The 20,043-nt window shown below is 40.2% G+C and overlaps 2 protein-coding genes across 4 annotated transcripts in view; both read left to right on the plus strand.

The window, feature by feature from the left end:
- Cdk5alpha (Cdk5 activator-like protein) overlaps positions 1-20,043 on the plus strand; it is a 572,471-nt gene that overhangs the window by 229,128 nt on the left and 323,300 nt on the right. The gene's annotated exons all lie outside the window — the stretch shown is intronic.
- milt (trafficking kinesin-binding protein milt) overlaps positions 1-20,043 on the plus strand; it is a 344,265-nt gene that overhangs the window by 55,791 nt on the left and 268,431 nt on the right. For 2 of the 3 annotated variants that reach the window (XM_065229556.1, XM_065229554.1), the window contains 2 exons: positions 10,470-10,683; positions 13,221-13,430. In XM_065229556.1, the coding sequence (XP_065085628.1) occupies positions 10,590-10,683; positions 13,221-13,430 (304 nt within the window). In that variant the 5' untranslated portion in view covers positions 10,470-10,589. Of the gene's footprint in view, positions 1-317; positions 427-10,469; positions 10,684-13,220; positions 13,431-20,043 lie in introns of those variants that run through there. The other variant, XM_065229553.1, reaches the window with a different exon arrangement.

A 20,043-nucleotide genomic window follows, 5' to 3' on the forward strand; every position in this document is an offset into this window, starting at 1 on the left:
TCTCACTATGCGACTGAGTGAGTGCCGCCCTATTCGGCGGCCAAGTGATGAAAGAAATTGAACCACGACAAGTGTTGAACCGCAGCCAAGGACTATGTTTTACGACTGAAGGGATTTTAGTCTTCCTGTCGTAAAAGAGTTGACAAGTGCGGTTGAATTTTGCTCAGATAAGGGCACGTTGCGATTGAATTTCTTTTCGTGGGTTTTTAAATGATTTATTCGTTGGAGGTGAACTGTTGATAGTTTGCGGATTCTGCGAAAGAAGGACTACGGTGTTAGTGCGAAAATGATGGTCTAAAACTCTCGTTGCATCAGTTTCCGGAGGCAGTCAATGGAGTGATGCCTTTCTACACGAGATGCATCGGAAACTATGCTACCACCGCCGCCCTCCAGAACTCGGTTCCTTTGGTTAAGGCTATCCATTATGTAAGTGAGATCAGACGGTGTGAAGTGTTTCTAACCACAGTTGTGTGTCGCGAATCGAGTTGTGATTGAAGATTGATCTACTTTCTGAAAAAAAAATGCGAAAGGATTAGTCCCAAAAGTACATCAATCACAGTTCAAAATAACAACTAACGAACCTTGTTGTACGTGTTGTAAAACATTTCCGCTGCACAATAAAAATCACTCACATCATCACGCACCTACGTCATAAAAACATCACCCAACGTAAAACAATCCCTGATTGATGGGAGCCATGAAAACAAATTAGCTCTCTGCCGCCGAGTTGTGTGTCTCCTGTTCGTAGACGTTTACTCAGAGTTCTATTTCAATGCTACAATGAAGCCTGAGAACAAATTAGCACATTCCGGTTTAATACCGATTTATTTCATCTAAAATTACATCATGGGAACGGAATCTATCACCAGAAACCTAGGAGGACGATTTTCCGCTCTTGTACATTTGATAGAGCACAACCCCGTACGGAAGCGCGAATCCGATTGTGGAGATAACGAAGAACTTGGCCGTGAAGACGTACGGGTTCTTCAGGTTAAACGGCAAGGGATTCTGCGGCGGGATGAAATTGGTTTTGAATTTTACACCGGTAATTGAGGAACCCGGAATCTTACCCGATACTTCTTGGGATCAGCGAAGGCCACTGCCTCCCGGCAGAAGCTTCGCGATACGTCTTCGGCACACATTTTCAATATTTTACAGTTATACTCGCAGATGCACTCGACTTGGTAAGAAACTTGAGTTGAAAGTAACAGAACAATTTGTCTGGCAAAGACTGCTGTGATCCATGCTTAATCTTGATTAGCGTCAATTTAGCACTGAAAATAATGAGCATCTGCCTTGTCAATGTTATCCCATGATGATCATCCGCTTCTCTACCAAACAATCATAAATTATTCAAATTATGATTTGTCTACTCCGGAGTCAAGTTTTGTGTTCCAACATCAACAATAATGAGAACACCTAAAAGTTTACTCGTATGCATAAATTAAACTAGACCTCCTTTCGCGTAACCCACATTACAGTTGCACTTTTGGCGCATTGCCACCTCAACTTCCACCTTATACCTTATGTGAGAGTCCAATTTGAGTCCCCTAGCTCATCATGGTAGAGAACAATTTGCTTCTTCGCGGCTGCCTTACTCCGTGCGAATATTCACGCTCAAGCCACCTCGGTCGGTCGGTTTGTTATTGCTAGGTATTTGCTATACAATTGCAGCACTCAAAATTGGCATCAACGCATAACGTTATAATCCTTCTGCTCATAGTCTTCGTCGTCGTCGTCGTCGTCAGTTTCTCGTGCTGCGCGATTATAAACATAGACATCGCCGAATTTAAATATGACGGCACTTCCCGGGGTTCGAGGGGTTACTCAATAGTCAATGATCGAACAGAAAATTCTGATGGAAACCGATCACTGCTCTTTGATTTTGGATCCCTCGAAAACTAGTTGGACATATTTATAAACATTTCGCACCCTTCGTCTCGCCCGAACCGCCGCCAAGTTGTATCGTAGTTTTATAATTACCGCATCGTAGCGTCTAGGTTAGCGGAGGGATATTCTTGGCTGTCTGTTTTATGTATTATGTAATAGCGCTATTCGGATAATCCATTCGGTGGCGGTGACGAGGGCTGGTCCTCGGACTCAATTTGCATTCATTGGATTCGTGTAGTATTCCCGGTCTTGGCCGGTATACACGCTAGAAGCGCCAATCGCGTCAGCGCTTGAATTTGAATGAAACTGCCGGTCTGGTGACATACAGAGTTTCGTTGGCTCGTGATGGATTGAATGACTCATGTGCTTCGTATGATTGATTAGGTGGTAATGACGACGTCCTACCAGTTTCAATTAATTCATCTTTGATGAAGTATCTTTATCTGATCATAGACTAATTGTATTTGAATATAAAGCTAATAATATAATTAAGGAAATGACCCAAATAACTTAATTAAGGAATCCTATCGTAAAGGGTGTCCACGATGAAATTGCCACACACAAAATTGATTCGCAAAATTCGAGTTTTCATCCGATTGCCATCAAATTTTCAGGGATTGAGAAATAACTATTAAACTTCATTTTACCATTTTACTCGTATTTTATTTACAGTCCATACGCAAATGCCCGCACCTTGGCTTTAACCCCGGCCATAAGATTCTGCACAACCTGTGAATCAACCGTTTTTTGCATGTAAACCCATATTTTCTTCAGTTCCTCGACTGTCTTCACTACCTTAGGTCGTTTAAGAAGGTGCTGCTTCATAATCGCCCAGTACTTCTCGATGGGGCGGAGCTCCGGAGTGTTGGGAGGGTTGAACATTTTCGGCACGAAATTGACCTTATTGTCCGCATACCACTTCAGCACGTCCTTGGAGTAGTGGCATGAGGCCAAATCCGGCCAGAAGATTGTTGGGACGTTGTGGGCCTTCAGGAGAGGAAGCAGCCGCTTCTGGAGGCACTCTTTTATGTACACCTGTCCGTTCATCGTGTCCTGGGTCACGAAAGGTGCACTCCGCTTCCCGCACGTGCAGATGGCTTGCCAAACCAGGAATTTCTTCGCAAATTTGGACATCTTCTGAGTGCAGACATGCTCCGGAACGCTGAACTTATCCTTGGCCGTGAAAAACAGGTTGCCGGGGATCTGTTTGAAGTCGGCCTTCACATATGTTTCGTCGTCCATGATGCAGCATTCAACTTTCGTCAGCATGTTGAGGTACAACTTCCTGGCACGGGTTTTGGCGGACTTGTTCTGCTTCTCGTCGCGATTAGGGGCCTTTTGTACCTTGAACGTTCGAAGCCCAGCCTTAGTTTTGGCCTTCTGGACAAAACTTCGGCTTAGGTGCAGCTTCTTAGCCACATCCCTAACGGAGGCGTTCGGATTTCGGTTGAAGGCCCCAACTACGCGGTTGTGATTTTTGGTGTTGTACGGAATACTTTTTCCTTCACTTCTGGGCTTCCGATCGGTGGTCAACCGTTCCTCGAACCGCTTAATCACTCGCGACACCGTGGAATTCGCGATTCCCAACGTTTTAGCGATGGAACGATGCGAGAGATCCTTGTTCTCGTGATTCTAGAAAAAAAACTTTAAAAATATTGTTTTATTTCGAAGTTCGAGTCTAATCTAATCTAATCTAACACCAACGCAGTCAGTTCATGAAAGCATCGTGTAAAATGATAGATATACCTCCATACTTTTTCTTCTCTATTTGGTATATTTTCTACATCAGAGATGCGCAAAATATATCAAAACGGCCAGGCCTACTGTGCAGCATTTAAGGGGCAAGATGATTCAGAATCATCAGGCCTGTTTTAATCAAAGATTTAAACACGATGCTTCAGAATCCAATAAATGGATGAAACGTGGACATCTCGTACCGTACGTTCCGTTGTTATAAATGATTGGTCGTTGGGAGCATCGAATCTAAAAAAGTTAAATGATGCTCCATTTTCCTCGAGTGGTTGGGACATAAGCACTAGCTCTTGTCTTAGCCCTATATGGCTTATGTGACTACTGGCTAGTGACACCCTTATAAGTACTACGGAGTTGGAGTATTGGGTACGGTATTAGGTCAGGATATGCCTCAACCACGCGATACAACCAAAGGCATAGAATTGTTTCTTTTTTGAGGAAATTGATAATAAACCCACGACCTTATGCACAGTAAGCAAACGCAGCAGCCGCTAAGCTAGCCGAGTTCCTCAATTTGTTTTCTTAGTACTGTATTAGTGAAATTTATATGTAACATAATGTTACTAACTAAATAAATAAAAAGGAAGGATCTCACCCGAATAATCCTTGAAGCTCCCGAATACAGTTCAGAAAAGTTTCTTGGATCTTGATTAAGAAAAACCGCTACTCGTTGCTAGCCCTAGGAAAGAGATGCATCAAAGGCAACAGTCCAGCATCTCTCGGTATCACTTTAAGCCTGCTAGATTCACACCATCTTACGACGTATCCAGCCCACCGTAGTCGCCCATTTTTTTGCAATGTGGACGATGGATGGTTCTCCCAGCAGCTGGTGCAATTCTTGGTTCATTCGCCTCCTCCACGGCGGTCACCAGTGAGCCCAAATACACGAACTCATCGACCACCTCGATTTCTTCATCGTTAATCTGAACTAGGGATGGGAGGCTAACATTGTCTTCTCTAGAACCTCCTCGTTTCATGTATTTTGTCTTTGATGCGTTGATGGCAAGTCCAATCCGCCTAACTTCAGCCTTCAGTCTGATGTACGTTTCCGCCATCGTCTCAAAGTTCCGTGCCATGTTGTCGATGATTCGTGTGCCATTCCGGATGCTAGATGAGAACCTCTTTTATCATACTATGTGGCAGAAACAGCGCAAAATCTGTTTATAAAGCTGTGGCTATCAAAAGAGAAAGTCGATGAAGAGAATCGATCAAAGTCACTTACACCCCTTTCCTTCTAACCCCCTCTGCTTGGGAATACGGCCTACAGTCCCATTTAAATTCTCCTCATAATTACCATGTACTTTTACCTTTGAAATTCTCTAAAGAATTCGGCTCGCAAAGCTCGTTGAATTCTTTTCAAAACTACCATAAAATTTTCCACGTCGGTACTCGCGAAGGTAGTTTTTCGAAGTTTCGGAAGCTTTGAATGACTGGCGGTGTCGGGGAGTAGGCTCTGCCTTTGAACAAGTTTGACGTGCATTTTCTCCGTTGTTTATTTGACAAGTAAAAAATAGGAAAATATATTTCGTTATATTTTTATAACAGTATAAAAAACCAACCATCACACCGGTCCAGAAGTCGATAACAAAGAGCTCAAGCAAAGAGTCAAGAAGGAGCTCCGAAAACAAACTCCTTCACTGAACCCCCGACGTTCTTTCGTTTGCGACGACGTCACGGAGAAGCGACCCACAAGTGGTGATCCTGGAGACTCCTTTAATCACAGATACAGACAGGAAATTCCCCTGATTAAAAGGAATCACCATGGATCAAGGTGTATTCAAAGAGAGGCAACATGTTATTTCAGTTGAAAAGTATCATCAGTACGAGGTGGAGGAAGCGGTCAAGGGTGGATATCATTCTGATTCAAGCAAGAAAGATGGACCAGCAGCGCCATGCAATTTCATCCGGTTGACATTGCTCATGGATTCATTTGGTGACTTCGTTTCTATTTATTAATTCACTTGTGATGATGATCGTCAACAGCGTTGAATAGCCAGAAACTGTTGCAGAATTAGGTGAGAGCTTTCCATTTATTTGATTTAAATAGTTGTAAATTTAACTGCAAACACATAGGGGGAGAGGTAGCTCATCGATTCTTCCGGTTCGCCTCCTAGCATCGTACTATAAGGAACCAGGCGATAACCAGGGTAGTTGATCGATAGCTCGATGACGTCATTTCGTTGGCGTCTGCAATGGGAAATTCTCATAGCAGGCGTTGACGATGGGAGTTGTCGATGTCGAGTTGTTGAATAGCAACTATCGTGGTAACTCACCGATTACCTGTCGATCTGCCAAATTTGGAAAGACGTCTGCATTGAATTGTCTCATATAATAATATTCCGCCCACTATATCACAAGAAATTGCGAGTAGCTGAGTAGAATGGAGATAATTTAAGCATTGGGTACTGGACCAGTCTCCCCTGGGTGGTGCCAAAAGATGAGCGCAATAGAATCATCAAGTTGCCATAAGGCACGGAATGAGACTATTGCATGGCTGGGTAGTCAAAGTCTTCTATTCGTTAGTCATTTCAGGTGGATTAGAACAGGTTTAGGTGTAGGGTGGGCGTTGGCCAGATTTGGATTTTTCAGATGTAATCCTGGATAGGACCCTGTCATTGAACGTCGCGTGAAAGTGGAACTTAATGAAGGCCTGAGTACTTTTTCGTAGTTTTTAGTTTTCGGATTTGAAAGATCGTCGGTTACAGTGGCCTGCTTACTGAGCAGAAAAACGCGGTCCCAGGTTTTACATATCAAAGAGATTTATGGTAAAATCGCTTGTGTATCGTGTATTTTGCGAAACTCGTTGTTGTCGTTGGTTCCGGGTTTGAATGGATACACAAATTTGAGCAACGGTATAATGTGATATGAGGGGCTCGGTGGCCTTAGAGCAACCGTTTTTGCTTACTGAGCAGAACATCATGAGTCTAATCTCAGGCCCATCCACATTCAAGATACGTCAATCGTTTTATTTGTTAATATGACTACATGTTAATAACAGCAACTCGGTGATTAAAAAGGTGCTCGTCTGCCTAGTGGCAAACGTTTTTGCTTACTGAGCAGAAGACCGTGGGTTTAGTCCCAAGCTCCTTCGCGTTATATGATCGTTAGGACATCAATTCAGCTTATCGTTTACCAAAACGAAACCTGCTGCAAACCCAACCCTCTTATCCAACATCCCAGTGATTCCTCGTGGAAGTGCAGAGGTGTTCTCGGCTTCCATCAAAGCGAGTGTCATGTCAACACAATCCTTCCCATTCCTTTCTTGACCTGTGTTCGGGCGCGGCCGGCGCTGGTATTGCCTAATTTAAGATCACCAGTTTTTACACATTGAGGATGATTGCTAGTCCCAAGCATCGTCTATTGGTTCTCTGTGTAATTACAGCTGATCTGGCAGTAACAGAGTACCAACCGTGGGCGGTCAATCAAGCTCAAGCTCATGCTCAGGCTGTAAATTTAACTGCAAACACATAGACAAACAAATATCATTTGATGTTCTGTTTATAGTCACCTGTGTACGCTACAATCAGCATTAGTTTACCAAAGCGATCCATGCTGCAAACCTTTCTCCACATTCAACATCCCAGTAATTTCTCGTGGAAGCGCAGAGGACTTTTAGGTTTCCTTCACAGTCATGTCAACACATTCCTTCTCATTCCCTATTTGACCTGCATTCGGACACGGCCGGCGCTGGTATTGTTAACAATTGGCGTTGACGGCGACTCTGTAGCTCTTTACTCCTATGAGAAAATCCATAAGCAAACGTCAGTCTGTGCGTGAAACATGGCGGACTTTGTACTATCCTTGCAGTCCACCGAAAATTCCCATAAGAAACTGTCTAAATTTGCTGGAAGATCAAATTTTTCGACAGTGCCGTCAACGCAAATTGATCTGCTATTTTTACACATTGCGGATGAATGTTAGTCCCAAACATCATCTGTTGTTTCTTTGTGTAAATGCAACTGATCTGGCGATAACAGAGCAGCAGCCGTGGGCGGTTAATCATGCTCATGCTGATGCTCATGCAAGTAGTCGCTTACCCAGTGCTTCCAAATCAGGTTGGCTTGGATTAGAGATAATCGCCATCATTGCCACAGCACGGTGACGCCATTATCGTGGGTGCAGAGTGGATTGACACTATTGAATGACCCAGGAAGAAGTGATTGTGCTAGCGTACTAATCAAATTCCAGTTCGACATGGTCAAATAACCCTGTATCAAAGGAATTCAGATGTATATTAGTTTGTATGGATCCCTAGTAGTAAATGAAAACGAGGAAACAGCATATTTTGCAGCCTTTGGCAGACTAGCAAGCTGCTACACCTGGGAGGTCCCTGCCCTGGATCTACATCATTGGCTCGTGACCACAATATTAAACTGCTGAAAATGCGGAATGCTTACAGTCAGGAAATCATTTCTTCCGGAGGATTAAGGGGGATACCAGGAAATGGGAAGACCCACCATTGAGGAGGATTGGCGACATAGTCTAATCGCAAGGGCGTAGACAAGTTCCACATGGCCAGATGTCAACAGGTGCTATTAAGCCGAATGTAACTAGGCCCAAGGGGTCACTAGGTCAAATGAGTAATTTAACTGATTTTTAAATATGTTTCAAACTGCATAAGTGATTTTCAAATTTGCATGGTGAAGAGCATATTCCGAATTGACTTTATAATAGTGACAAGAATCGGGTAGTGATCACCGCCGTTATGAATTTCTATATTTTATATTTCAAATCAAAAATATTGTTTATGTTTATAGATTTCACATAATCCTTTCCCCTTTCCCCTTCTCCTTTTCCTTTCCCTTTTCTCTTTTCAGAAAGCGAGTAATGGCGCTATAGCCATAAGTCATAAAAGGCTAGGACAAGAGTTAGTGCTCATGCCCCAACCGTCAGAAGAAAATGGAGCATCACTTAACCTTTCTAGCTTTGATGCTTCCAAAGACCAACCAATCATATAATTACCAAAATCGGAACGCACGGTACGAGATGTCCACGTTTCATCCATTTATTGGATTCTGAAGCATAGTGTTTAAATCTTCGATTTAAACAGGCCCGTTGTTTTCTGAATCATCTTGCCCCTTAAATACTGCACAGTAGGCCTGGCCGTTTTGATATGTGTGACGCATCTTCGATGTGAAACATATATCAAATCGACAAGAAAAATGATCTAGGTATATATATCATTTTCCAGGATGCTTTCATGAACTGGCTGTGTTGGTGTTAGATTAGATTAGATTAGATTAGATTGAATGACTGGGGGGTGTCGGAATTTTTCGGAATTCCTTTAAATTCTACGAGTACCGGATAATTGCAGCTCCTAAGGAGTTCTGGAGGTCCTAGGAGTTCCTGAATGCATCTTAAGTAGCAGAGAAATTTAAAGAGTACTCTTAGTTCCGAGTGTACAGTCTCAGGCTTTAAACAAATTAAAAAATAGATTAATACTCACTATGCTTAACTCCAGTTTTATGAGCTTCAGATTTCGGGAATTCCTTTAAATTTACGGAAGTTCTTGGAGCTTCTTATTTTTTTTTCCTCTGTTCGGGACCTAACACTACTACGACCAGTAAATTGATCTATTGTACTATTACACTATTGAGAAATGATGAAGTTTAATTCGATTTTTTTACTGTTGCCACTCTTGCATTTACCGCAAGGATCCGACTCTAATTGAAAGGTCCCGCTATTTATACCCTTCGGAGTGTTGAAACACCCTCCAAAGGCGCGCCCCTTTGTCAGTCTAAATTGGATTCCTTAGCAACAAAATTAAGGCATGACACCGATAATGACCATGCAACAGAACCCTAGTCTTAACCACTTCAAATTAGGGAACAACGAATAGAAGATTAGGAATCACATAGATGAAGACAACTAACTCATTTTTTACTTGTTTCAAGATCATCCTCGGTAGACAAAGCCGAGTCTTGTCACTATCAACAAGGACTAAGATGTGTTCCTTTGATTGCTGAAAAATCCTGTTCCCCTAGTTTGAAGTAGTCAGGACTAGGAATCGGTGGTAGATCTTACATCCCGTAACGTAAGGTGATGTACCCACGTAACGGGGCTGGAGCTCCTTAAGTTCATGTTCCAGACCACGGCTACGTTCTTGCTATAACATTTCGTTCAGCATATAGCATACATATTCTTGAGTTTGGCTTGTTTAAATAGTTTTGGGATTTTTTTTTATTATAGTAACTTTAACACTCTTGGGTCATTCGTGACTTGTCCGGGGTGAGATTTGAACTCGTGACTTTGGCGTGAGAGGTATGGATGTTAACCACTACACCGGGGTCGTCCACTTTTTTGGGATTTAAGTTTCGATGAATTCATACGCAGCAGCTACGATCAACCGAAGTGTAACCGCTGAAATCAATTTCGGCACGGTGCAAGCTTTCAAAGAAGACAGGCCGCGAAATTGTTCCGAAATGTAGCAATTTAATTATTCTCGAGCCTGTGAGACATTCTTCTGACGATCATCGCGTGTTGGACGTCATCTCGAGAAGAGTCATTGAAAAGTTATATCCCCACATCATTCTGGCATGGCATGCACGTGAGAGTAGTAAAGAGAAATATGTACATCGCCATCCCAAATCGTTCATCGCTCTTGCTGTGAAAAGTTTCGCTATTTTTGAACCCACGTTGGCGCAGACGGGGACGCACCTGCTCCGGCGGCGTTATGTCGGAATAATTGGCTGTCTCTTTATATAACCAACACGATTATGTTGTACGTCCCTCTCCCGAAACGACCTTGACATTGACAGTGAAACAAACTGGCGTCCAACAACTCCGCTCCATTCATGTTCTGTTTTTCTCCTTCCATTTGATTGCAGGAACATTACCAGTCCAAGCTGGCTGCTGCCTCACAATGTGGGGCCAGGACCCCCCTGAGTCCTGTAACGCAGGCGACAATCAAGAAGCATCTGCCAGGGCTACCGACCAAGCGGCTGCTGATGCAGCAGGCCTACCGAAATGCAGCCACCGCCGGCGATCAAATCCAGTCCCCCAAGAAGGTGGTGGAAAAACGGGACGTTGGCTGCTGTACGGGTAAGTTGATCCGATCGATTTGATTCCTCGTGAAATTGAATTGGTGTGTGAAACACGCAAACACGTGCCCGAAAACGAAAGTCACATTTTTCCTCTCGCATTGCTTAACTCGCTCGTAAACCGCAAAGGAAAATCTCGTTGCTACGAAGCTCCGAAGAAGAGTTGTAAGATTGTAAATAAAAACGGCCTTGGTATATCTACAAACAGGGCGTGGTGTAGCGAATCGGGCGAAGGGTGGTGCGTTTGGTAAACGCGCGTTCGTGTGTGTGCGCGAGTAATATAAATCAGCTGCAATCTCATGTTGGCTGTTTTTCATTCATATGCATCAGTCATTAAATAGCTCTGTATTGATATTTTCGCCTGCCGAGGATGATCTTTGATCGTCCCTTTGATACAAGAATTTACGATCTCCAATTTTATTATCCAATTATGTTACAATCAACTGTATTCTATATTTAATTTGAAACGGATTTCCTATACTGTTTCAAATTGAATATAGAATAGAGTTGATTGTTTACATGTCAATTTCACACATAAGTCCTTTTAATATGTTGCTCTAAAAGTAGCAAATGCTACAAACTATTTATAATTTTACGAGAATGTTTTAAGAAGAAGATTTTCATAGCGATTTTTTTTAATCGTATTGAAAGTTTGCTAAACAGGACAATTCCAGAAGAAGTACTCTAGAATGATACTAGTTCTGTGGGCGTTTGGTAAGTTGCTGTAGAACCATGAAAGCCTTTGAAATGACTTACATTCGTCATAGACATTGTCAAGTCTAAGTTCGATGTTCCGGAGGAAGTTCAAAAGAAGAAATTAACGAAATTTTCAAAGAAGTTCTTGATCTGGCAGGCGATTTGCAGATGTGGTGAAATAGGCGCTCTCTTCATCACTTCCGGAACAATCAACGGTGCGATTTACACGGAAGAGTGCCTTAAGAAGCGTCTCTTGCCATTCATAAGGAAGCACAAAGGATCAACTCTGTTTTGGCCTGATCTAGCATCCTGCCACTTCGCTCGAAACATGTTGGAGTGGTACCGAGTCAACGAAGTCAATTTCGTGCCAAAGGATATAATCCACCAAATTCACCGGAACTTCGCTCAATTGAAAAATTCTGGGCAATTATAAAGACGGAATTGAATAAAACAAATTTTGTAAATTATAATTCATTAGTAGTTTTTCATTCCCTGAATGCTCCGCGCATACCTAGAGGCGTATATATGAGCAGTAGCTACGTGTAGAACACGTATAAAGTTAAAGGTTAGTAACTTTTTGTACTTAGATCAAATCGATTTGCATTCTTCGATAAAGTTGTTTTGTATAATATTCTCATAGTTATATCCGAGATTTGGTGAAATTTGAGCTATATTTGGATTTTGTGTAAGCAATTGATAGGATCGTTCCGTTTCCCATACATAATTTAAAATTCTCCCGCAAATCGAGATTATAAGATTAGTTCAAATTATGCACAGTTGTTGGGGACATCAATACGCATTGAAAGAGCAGTGGAGAGTTGTAAAGTTAACCAACCCTATTGCACTTTCATGAAACCATTTGTCATCGATATCTTTAGCTCACAATTTTCTCAAGTACATTTCCGATGAAACGCAACTCAACCGGTGTCAGTTCCGCTGCCATCAGTTTGTACAGTCGTTATTGATTGACTGACAAATAGGTAGTACATGAACACAATATTAACTCTTTCCCAAACCTCCCAAGTATGCACAAAATATAGCATCATTTTATTTGTCGTACGTGACTTGCCTAGCACCATCGAACTGTGAGCGCTTGTTAAACAACGAGGAACAAGCTTGCGTCATTTTCGTTTTCTTTTTTCCCGAGCATTCCCCTATCGACCGCACGTTCTTACGAGTGCAGTTCCCAAATGCATCAAGACGGCAAACAAAAAATCTCGGGTTCAAATTTATTACGTCAACCTCCGAAATGTTATTGGTTGCTACCTAGGTATTTTAAATTTGATATGTCAATCAAGCTTTGCTTTCTGACGCCGTGGACCTGTCGACGCTGGTTACTCATTTGTAAAAATGTTCCAATAATTTCACCCAATTCGCACCTCAACAGTAGCGGTAAAAATCAAACAAATCTATTTAGCAAATTCCTTCCAAATCGTGAAACGGCAGCCTTCTCTAATCGACATTTACACACTTGGTTGAGGAAAAAAGCATCCCTGAAGCGCAAATCATGTTGAACAAAACTTCACTCCCCACCCCCTCGCTGCCCCTCGCAACAGCACCAACAGAGACCTTGATTCGTAGCGTTTTGAATCGACAGCAGCAACGTACGACCGGCTTGTTGTCCATTACGTCAGATAGCTATACTGCATTTCGGTCTCGAATCAAAAATTTCGCACACGAAAAGAAAAACCAACCAAATTAACTCGTTCTTTTTTCATGCATTTAATACCACTTTAATTCCAGTGATTATCGTTCATAACGCCCGCCCAACTAATTCCTCGCCACTGTTTTCTGCTTATCTCTTTCTGGTTTGGCTCTAAAAACAAAACCGACATTCAACAGAAGTATGCAGCTCTGACAATCTACCGGAAGTGGAGCTATTTTCGCTCCTGGAAGGGCAAATACCTCGGTACAAGGTGCGAGCCGATACCACCACCACCTTCGGCGGCTACGAAAATCAGGATTGGTTCGTCAACTACCCGGCGCTGCCGATTCCGCAGGAGGGTCTTGGGCTGACCAGCGAGCAGACACGGGAAGCGCTCAACTATTTCCGTAAGTAGTCATTTTGATTTTAAATATTTTTACATCTACTGGCGACGACAATCGCTCCAATGACGGTAGTTCATCCATGTGCCACGATTCTACCCGGTGGACACTAAAGGAACTAGCATCGCTCGTTTGGGCTACTGGAACCCAGGTGGCGCGTCGTGCGATGAAAGGGGTATTTGCTCATTTTCGTTTTTCTTATCGCCCTCTCTTCGTTTGGCAGCCGTCATTTGATAGACGGTAGGGGTGCCAATTTTTGTTTTGCTTTTCTAATATTCGATGAACAGGTGATGTATATTTTTTTTATTTTCCATTGATAAATTAATAGACGCAACGTAAATTTATTGATCGTTACCATCACTTTTTTTCCGATTTCAGAGTAAAAGTGGTTGGAATTAAATTTCGATGTTTCTATTGAATTCTAAAAAGATTACAAGTTAACTCGTTTCGGTCAGACATTAAATTTAAACTTAGAAAACTACTGCGTCAATTCTCACAATTGTAATAGGCTTATTTGATGCACCATCAATAAAGTATACGGCTGACAAATACGAGAGAAATCGTTAACCGTTAGTTTACATCAAAATAACTGTGTTTAGGACTTTAGGACTTTCCACAGAGTTGAACTGATTGGAAGCTACTCTAGCCATAGATAGCTGATTTTGCTCGACTATGAGTGACATTTAATCAAATACCAGTAAATTTTCAGTCAACCTGTGAGTAACCGTGGTTTTAGCGAAATTGAGTGAACGAAACTCAAATTTAAGTCACATTCTACAGTCGTTTATGCAGTGCTGATAGCGAGTCTCTTGTTAGTGACTTTTTCACATTTTTTGAGGTGGTCATAATAAGTCCCTATTTTCGACAAAACGTCACTAAAGTCACTTTTTTCAACATTCCTGCTTGAATTATGACATTTTTTTTTCAAAAAATAAATAAAAGTTGTTTCGGTGCAACAGTATGCTTAGTTCCTAGTTCATTTAACTAACAAACGGAATAGTACGCAGAAGAAACCGAAACGATTCATCATCAAAGCATCATGAGGAGTCTAGTTTGAACTGCAAAATACAATAATCAGGGTGACCCGAAACATGCCTAAAATTCGATGTCATTGGATAAAAAAACGGGGTAACCCCGTGAACTTCGATGTCAAATTAGATGGATTTATTTCTCCCTCTATTTAAAAAAAAATGTCAAGACACTTAGACTGTACGAGATTTTCAGGATACAGTCACTTTGAAGAACTATTAAGGTAACTTTTGATTTTTTCCAAAGCAATTTTGAACAGATTTTGAAATGCATTCTAGAGATACACTCCCGATCAAAAGTTTGGGGACACCCAAGAAAAACATGTACGTCCAATTTTAATTCTTTAAAGGTCATTTGAAGGGTACTCTGAATGTAACTTATTTCGTAGGTATTTTGCTAAATATGCATTTTGTGTATACTTAAACTTAAATTACAACATTTTCCAAAACTCACGCTGTATAATCATGACGGCCAAATTTTGAAATCAGCGATTCAAACTGTTAAACGGGCGATCAAATCTATCAAATGATGTGAGACACAAACCAAGGTAATATAAATTCTACGTGTGTTCGTGTCCTTGTTCATGATACGACGGGAACGAATGAATAGATGGCGGTAGTGCTTAACGTATTTTATGTATGGCATGTTGGGCAAGAATTTGAATGTATCTTGTATGAGCTGTCACGTCGTTTCGTCGGTGATAGAACCCATATTCTATACCCATCCAGGAACCTTTGGGAAACTTTGGTGGGAAAATTTAGAAATCAATGAAATAGTAATTCGTGTCATCGATCATAAGATTTTCTGGGACTCTGGGAGAAAAGTAATTCGGGGCATATGGGAGTTTTCGGAGAATTCGTCGAGGGTATGGTACGGAGGATAACAATTAGATCTGAGTTTCTATAGAGCCTGAAATGAATTCGGTAAAAAATTCCAAGAGGTTTCTGAAAAATTTTGATGAGAAATCTAAGGAATTTGTCAGGAGAACTGAAAGTTTTTTTCTTTGGCAAGAGTTTCATCGTAAGGAGTTGAATTACAAGGGAAGGAGCCAGATTCAAATGTGATCCAGAAATATAGGGCTTAGATCAAATGTTGGGCCTACTAAACACAACCCGTCCTTTGCCTCTATTTTTCAAGCGGATTTTTTTTTTCACAAGATGGAATGTTTTCACTGCAGACGACTTCTAAATTGATGTACCTTTCCGTACGTACTGTAAGATTTTATAAAGAAAATCAAATTGTTGAGATATTGTTAAAAATCTAACACTGCTTCTTGACCCCAAACTCGGCCTAACGCATTGAAACGCCACTAAATTCACTTCGACCTATCGGATGAATATAAAATTTGATTCGGTCGGAGCGCTTCTTTTGTTTTTGGAAATAATGTGTGCAAACATTCATATCTCGCGTTCTCATTGACTTGTTAACTCTGAAATCATAGATTTATTTGATGTTTTCTGCTCGATAGGCCCAAAATGGGCGATTAGGCCAAAGTAGTACTCTACCCTATTCATTGAACATTCAGAGAATAACACCAAAGGATTTTGTTTAGGAATATTTCAATGGGATTTCGAGGAATCTTCCAATGAGTTCCATAGGGGCAGCTTTTCAAAGATTGTTTGGGATTTCCTAGCAGAACTAAAAAAACAATAATCCTAAGATAATTCCGTGTGATTTTCAGTAGAATATTTAGTGAATGCTCAGGTTAACTCAAAGTGAATTGTCAGAGCATGCGGAGACGAACCAGCCCAGGGCTGAAAAGTCTCCTTAATAAAGATTAAAAAAAAATTGTCAGAACAATTCTTTGGGGAATTCCTAGGAATAACAGTAATAAGCATTAATAATAATTTGATGAGCATTGCAGAGTGAATTCAAATAGTGTTCTTAGAATTATGGAGTATATTATTAGGGAATACCAGATTAACATTTAAGATGAGGATTCCAAGAGTATCAAGATGATTCACTCATTCATTTTTTTTCGAGATCCTGGACTTAAATTAATATCCGGGATTTAAAAATAAATTGAAATTCTTCGCTGGAAATTTCCTTGAAACTTTCCTTAGAACTTCTTTGAAATACTTTTAAGGGTGCTGCTGGAATGATCCTCAGAATTTTAATTGAATTATTCTCAGAATTCCATTTGGATTCTTCTTCTTCACTTGGAATTCTACTAGTATCTTAAAGTTCCCTTCAGAATTCACTTTAAGTTCTCCTTACAAACCACTAGACTGATACAAAATTTAAAATTTTCGCTCCACAGTGCTCTAACGGTTCCAAATTGGGTTATTGAACATTATTTGAACACTGTGGAGCAAAAATTTAAAATTTTGCATCAGTCTAGTGGCCACTAAACCTGGAAAACTGGGAATCGGAACCAACCGGGAAATAACCGGGAATTTGATAACAATCCTAAAATATGTTTGTATACATTTTGAACGAATTCTGGTTGTACTTTTGCCTCGGTTTTATGTACTTTGCTGTACCTGTGTATGTAAACTGACTTGTACTTTTGAGAAATGAAGCCCTTATCGACTTCATTTTGTTTAGTCTAGACTAGAAAAAAAAGTCCTTAGTGTCAGGCATTTCAGCGTCTCACAACTCTTCCTGTCCTGAGATGGTTTACCAATCATACTCACACATAATGGAGAGACCGGGATATTATTTTTTTGTTACTCAAAAATATGTATATTTAATGTTTGAATTATCTAGGTAATTTCAATATTTATATAAGAAGAATCACCCCAAGATGTTTTGAGAATTGCACTTCCACAATTATTAATTGAGAGCTTTCGACGCCTGTACCATTTTTGCATTAGTATAATTGCGTGACAAGTACAATCACAACTCTATGCCCAGGGGAGTCGAAAAATCCCTAGACCTGACCGGGAATCGAACCCAGCCACGTCCAGCATGGTCTTGTTTTGTAGTTGCGCCTATAATGTCCCCAAATAATGTCTCAAATAACAATTTTGTATTCAAAGTGTTTTTATGTTACTTCATACGCGAAGTTAGCGATTTTCAGAGTTGGTTGGAAATGCTAACATGAAGCTTTAGTGTGATAATTTATTAGCTAGAGAATGATCTTTTTTAGAAGAGAGTAGGTGGATAGTTTCGTTAGAGTAAGGCAGTATGAAAATTGAATAGAAGTTGAAAATGAGCGAAGGGCCATTAATGCGACAATTGTCTATGTATGTCTCCAAGAGTACAGGCCTACAGTCTACAGTCTCCGCGTACATCGTACGGGTTAGGCAAAAGATGTGCGTCTATCTACAAAAATTGTCGCATTAATGGCCCTTCGCTCATTTTCAACTTCTATTCAATTTTCATACTGCCGTACTCTAACGGAACTATCCACCTACTCTCTTCTAAAAAAGATCATTCTCTAGCTAATAAATTATCACACTAAAGCTTCATGTTAGCATTTCCAACCAACTCTAACAATTTTGGTTTTATCATACTGCTGCAGACCATGGTTTGGATTTAGTCTTTGAAACTTCGATAAAACTTGTAATGTTATTCGGGGTATTTCACCATATTTACCTGTTTCCATTAAGCCGGAAAAGCTATGTTAGACAACGGAAAATTTGATTTCCTCAATCCAGTGGCCACCCTAAGGGCGCTAGCCTCCTCAAAATTACTTTGCAGTTTTAGTCAGTACTCTTTTCTTGAATTCTCTTTGGAATTGCCGTGAAATGCTCCACTGCTAATGTCCATATTTCTTGAAATTTAGTCACTTAAGCCAGTTTTTACGACCAATTAAAAACTCACATCAAATCATAGCTTGATTTTGTAACAAATTTGTGTTAGAAACATTGATTAAAAATCATCGTGTAAAGTCTGATCAAAAGAGTTGCGAACAGACGGAAACGATAACTGTCCAAATGATTTTGATGGAATCATTGATAGTTTGAGGTCAATCCCGGTCGGCGCCGCCAGGATTTTCTGCAGCATAAAATCTCTGATCACGTGCTTGGTATCAATATTCGGCGACTGAACCACTTTTTCCCATCACGAAAACGCCTCGTTTTCTGATGACAAAATTACGCATTTTCGTGCAGAAAACGCACGTTATTTTTGGTTTATTCAATAGATAATAAAAAAAGCGAAAATTAATTTGAGAAAATTTTCCAAACACGAGAAAATCGTGATTAATAATATAAATTCGACATTTTTTTTTTCTTTTTACTAGCGTCCTGAAGAAAATCTTACCTTAATTCGAAGTGTTTCTGGTTAATCGACAAGGTCATGTAACTGGGAAATCCGGGAAATGGCCGGGAATTCGGCAAAAGAACAGGAAAAATAAACTTACCGCACCACAGGAACAATTTTTACACCAGAATTTCAGAATAAACCATTAAAACAGAGTGATCCTTTACCAAATTAATATCTTGCTCTATTTGCTGCATAATTTTCTTCAGTATGCCGTCTTATTGTTTTAAGAATTTAATCACTCAGCAATATTTCAAATTGTTTTTGTCGTTTCAATTTGTCGTTTCAATTTCAGATTTAAAGTACATGGGCCTTAAAAGAAAACATTGAAGATGCTGGCCTTTGGAAACCGAAACTGAATTATTCTTTTCCGGGGTTTTAATTTGTCGTTGTTCAAAATTCTCATATGAATTCCAGAATTAACTTGAAATTCTGATCTAAATTATCATGTAATTCTTCTGAAATAAACCAGAAAACACTTCTCGTAATAATTACCGTTGAATTCTTTTTGGAATTTCCTTGCAACCCCTTCTAATAATTTAATTACAATCCTTCTTAGAATTCCCTTGAACCTATTCGGAAACTTTGTTCCTTTGAAAATATTTTCAAAAATTTCCTTTAACTCTATTCAAAACAGCAGAAATCTTTCGAAATTTTATTTTGAAACCCCTTCGAGTATTTTAAAGAATTTCTTTCTAATTATCAGCAATTTTTTTGCAATCAATTTTGTTGGAGTTCTGTGCTGAATCTTGGGTTGCCAGAACACTCTTACACACTTAGTTTTTTCTACCGAGCTAGGTTGTGCAAATCTCGACAAAAAAATTTACTGAGATCTCAACAAACATTTCATTTGTTTGCTGGGATTCAGCTAAGAACTATCCGAGACTCAGCAATCAAATGTCATTTTTGCTGAGATCTCAGTGAAACTTATTTTCGTGTGTAGAACTCTGTTTCTTGTTGAATTCTGATCATAATTCTCTTGGAATTCTTCCTAAAATTCATCTGTCATTTTCCTCATGAGCCCCATACAAATCTCCTCAGAATCGCGTAGGTATTTTCCTTAAAGTTTTGTTTTTCACAACTCCTTTTTGAAATCTTCTAAAATTACCTAAGAATTTTATTTAGAACTTGCATTCTTCTCCACAGAAATCCCTCAAAAATCATCTAACAATTTCTAAGAACTTCATGTCAGAATAATTCTGGAATTCTGCTCAGAACTTCTCCTTCGAAAACTGTGTGGGAATCCTTCTCAATATTTGTTTGAAATCAACACTTTGAATTCTTTTAAATTGTACTGAAAATTCCAGAGTTTGTCTGCTAGATTCTATACATTGTTCTGTAATTTGTTATAACCCTTAAAATGTTTCCAAGTATCAGTGCG

This window comes from Ochlerotatus camptorhynchus, unplaced genomic scaffold, assembly GCF_037179485.1.
Source record: "Ochlerotatus camptorhynchus isolate MF236.1 unplaced genomic scaffold, CSIRO-AGI_Acam_v1.1 ptg000316l, whole genome shotgun sequence".
In the NCBI taxonomy this organism is placed as follows: domain Eukaryota; kingdom Metazoa; phylum Arthropoda; class Insecta; order Diptera; family Culicidae; genus Ochlerotatus; species Ochlerotatus camptorhynchus.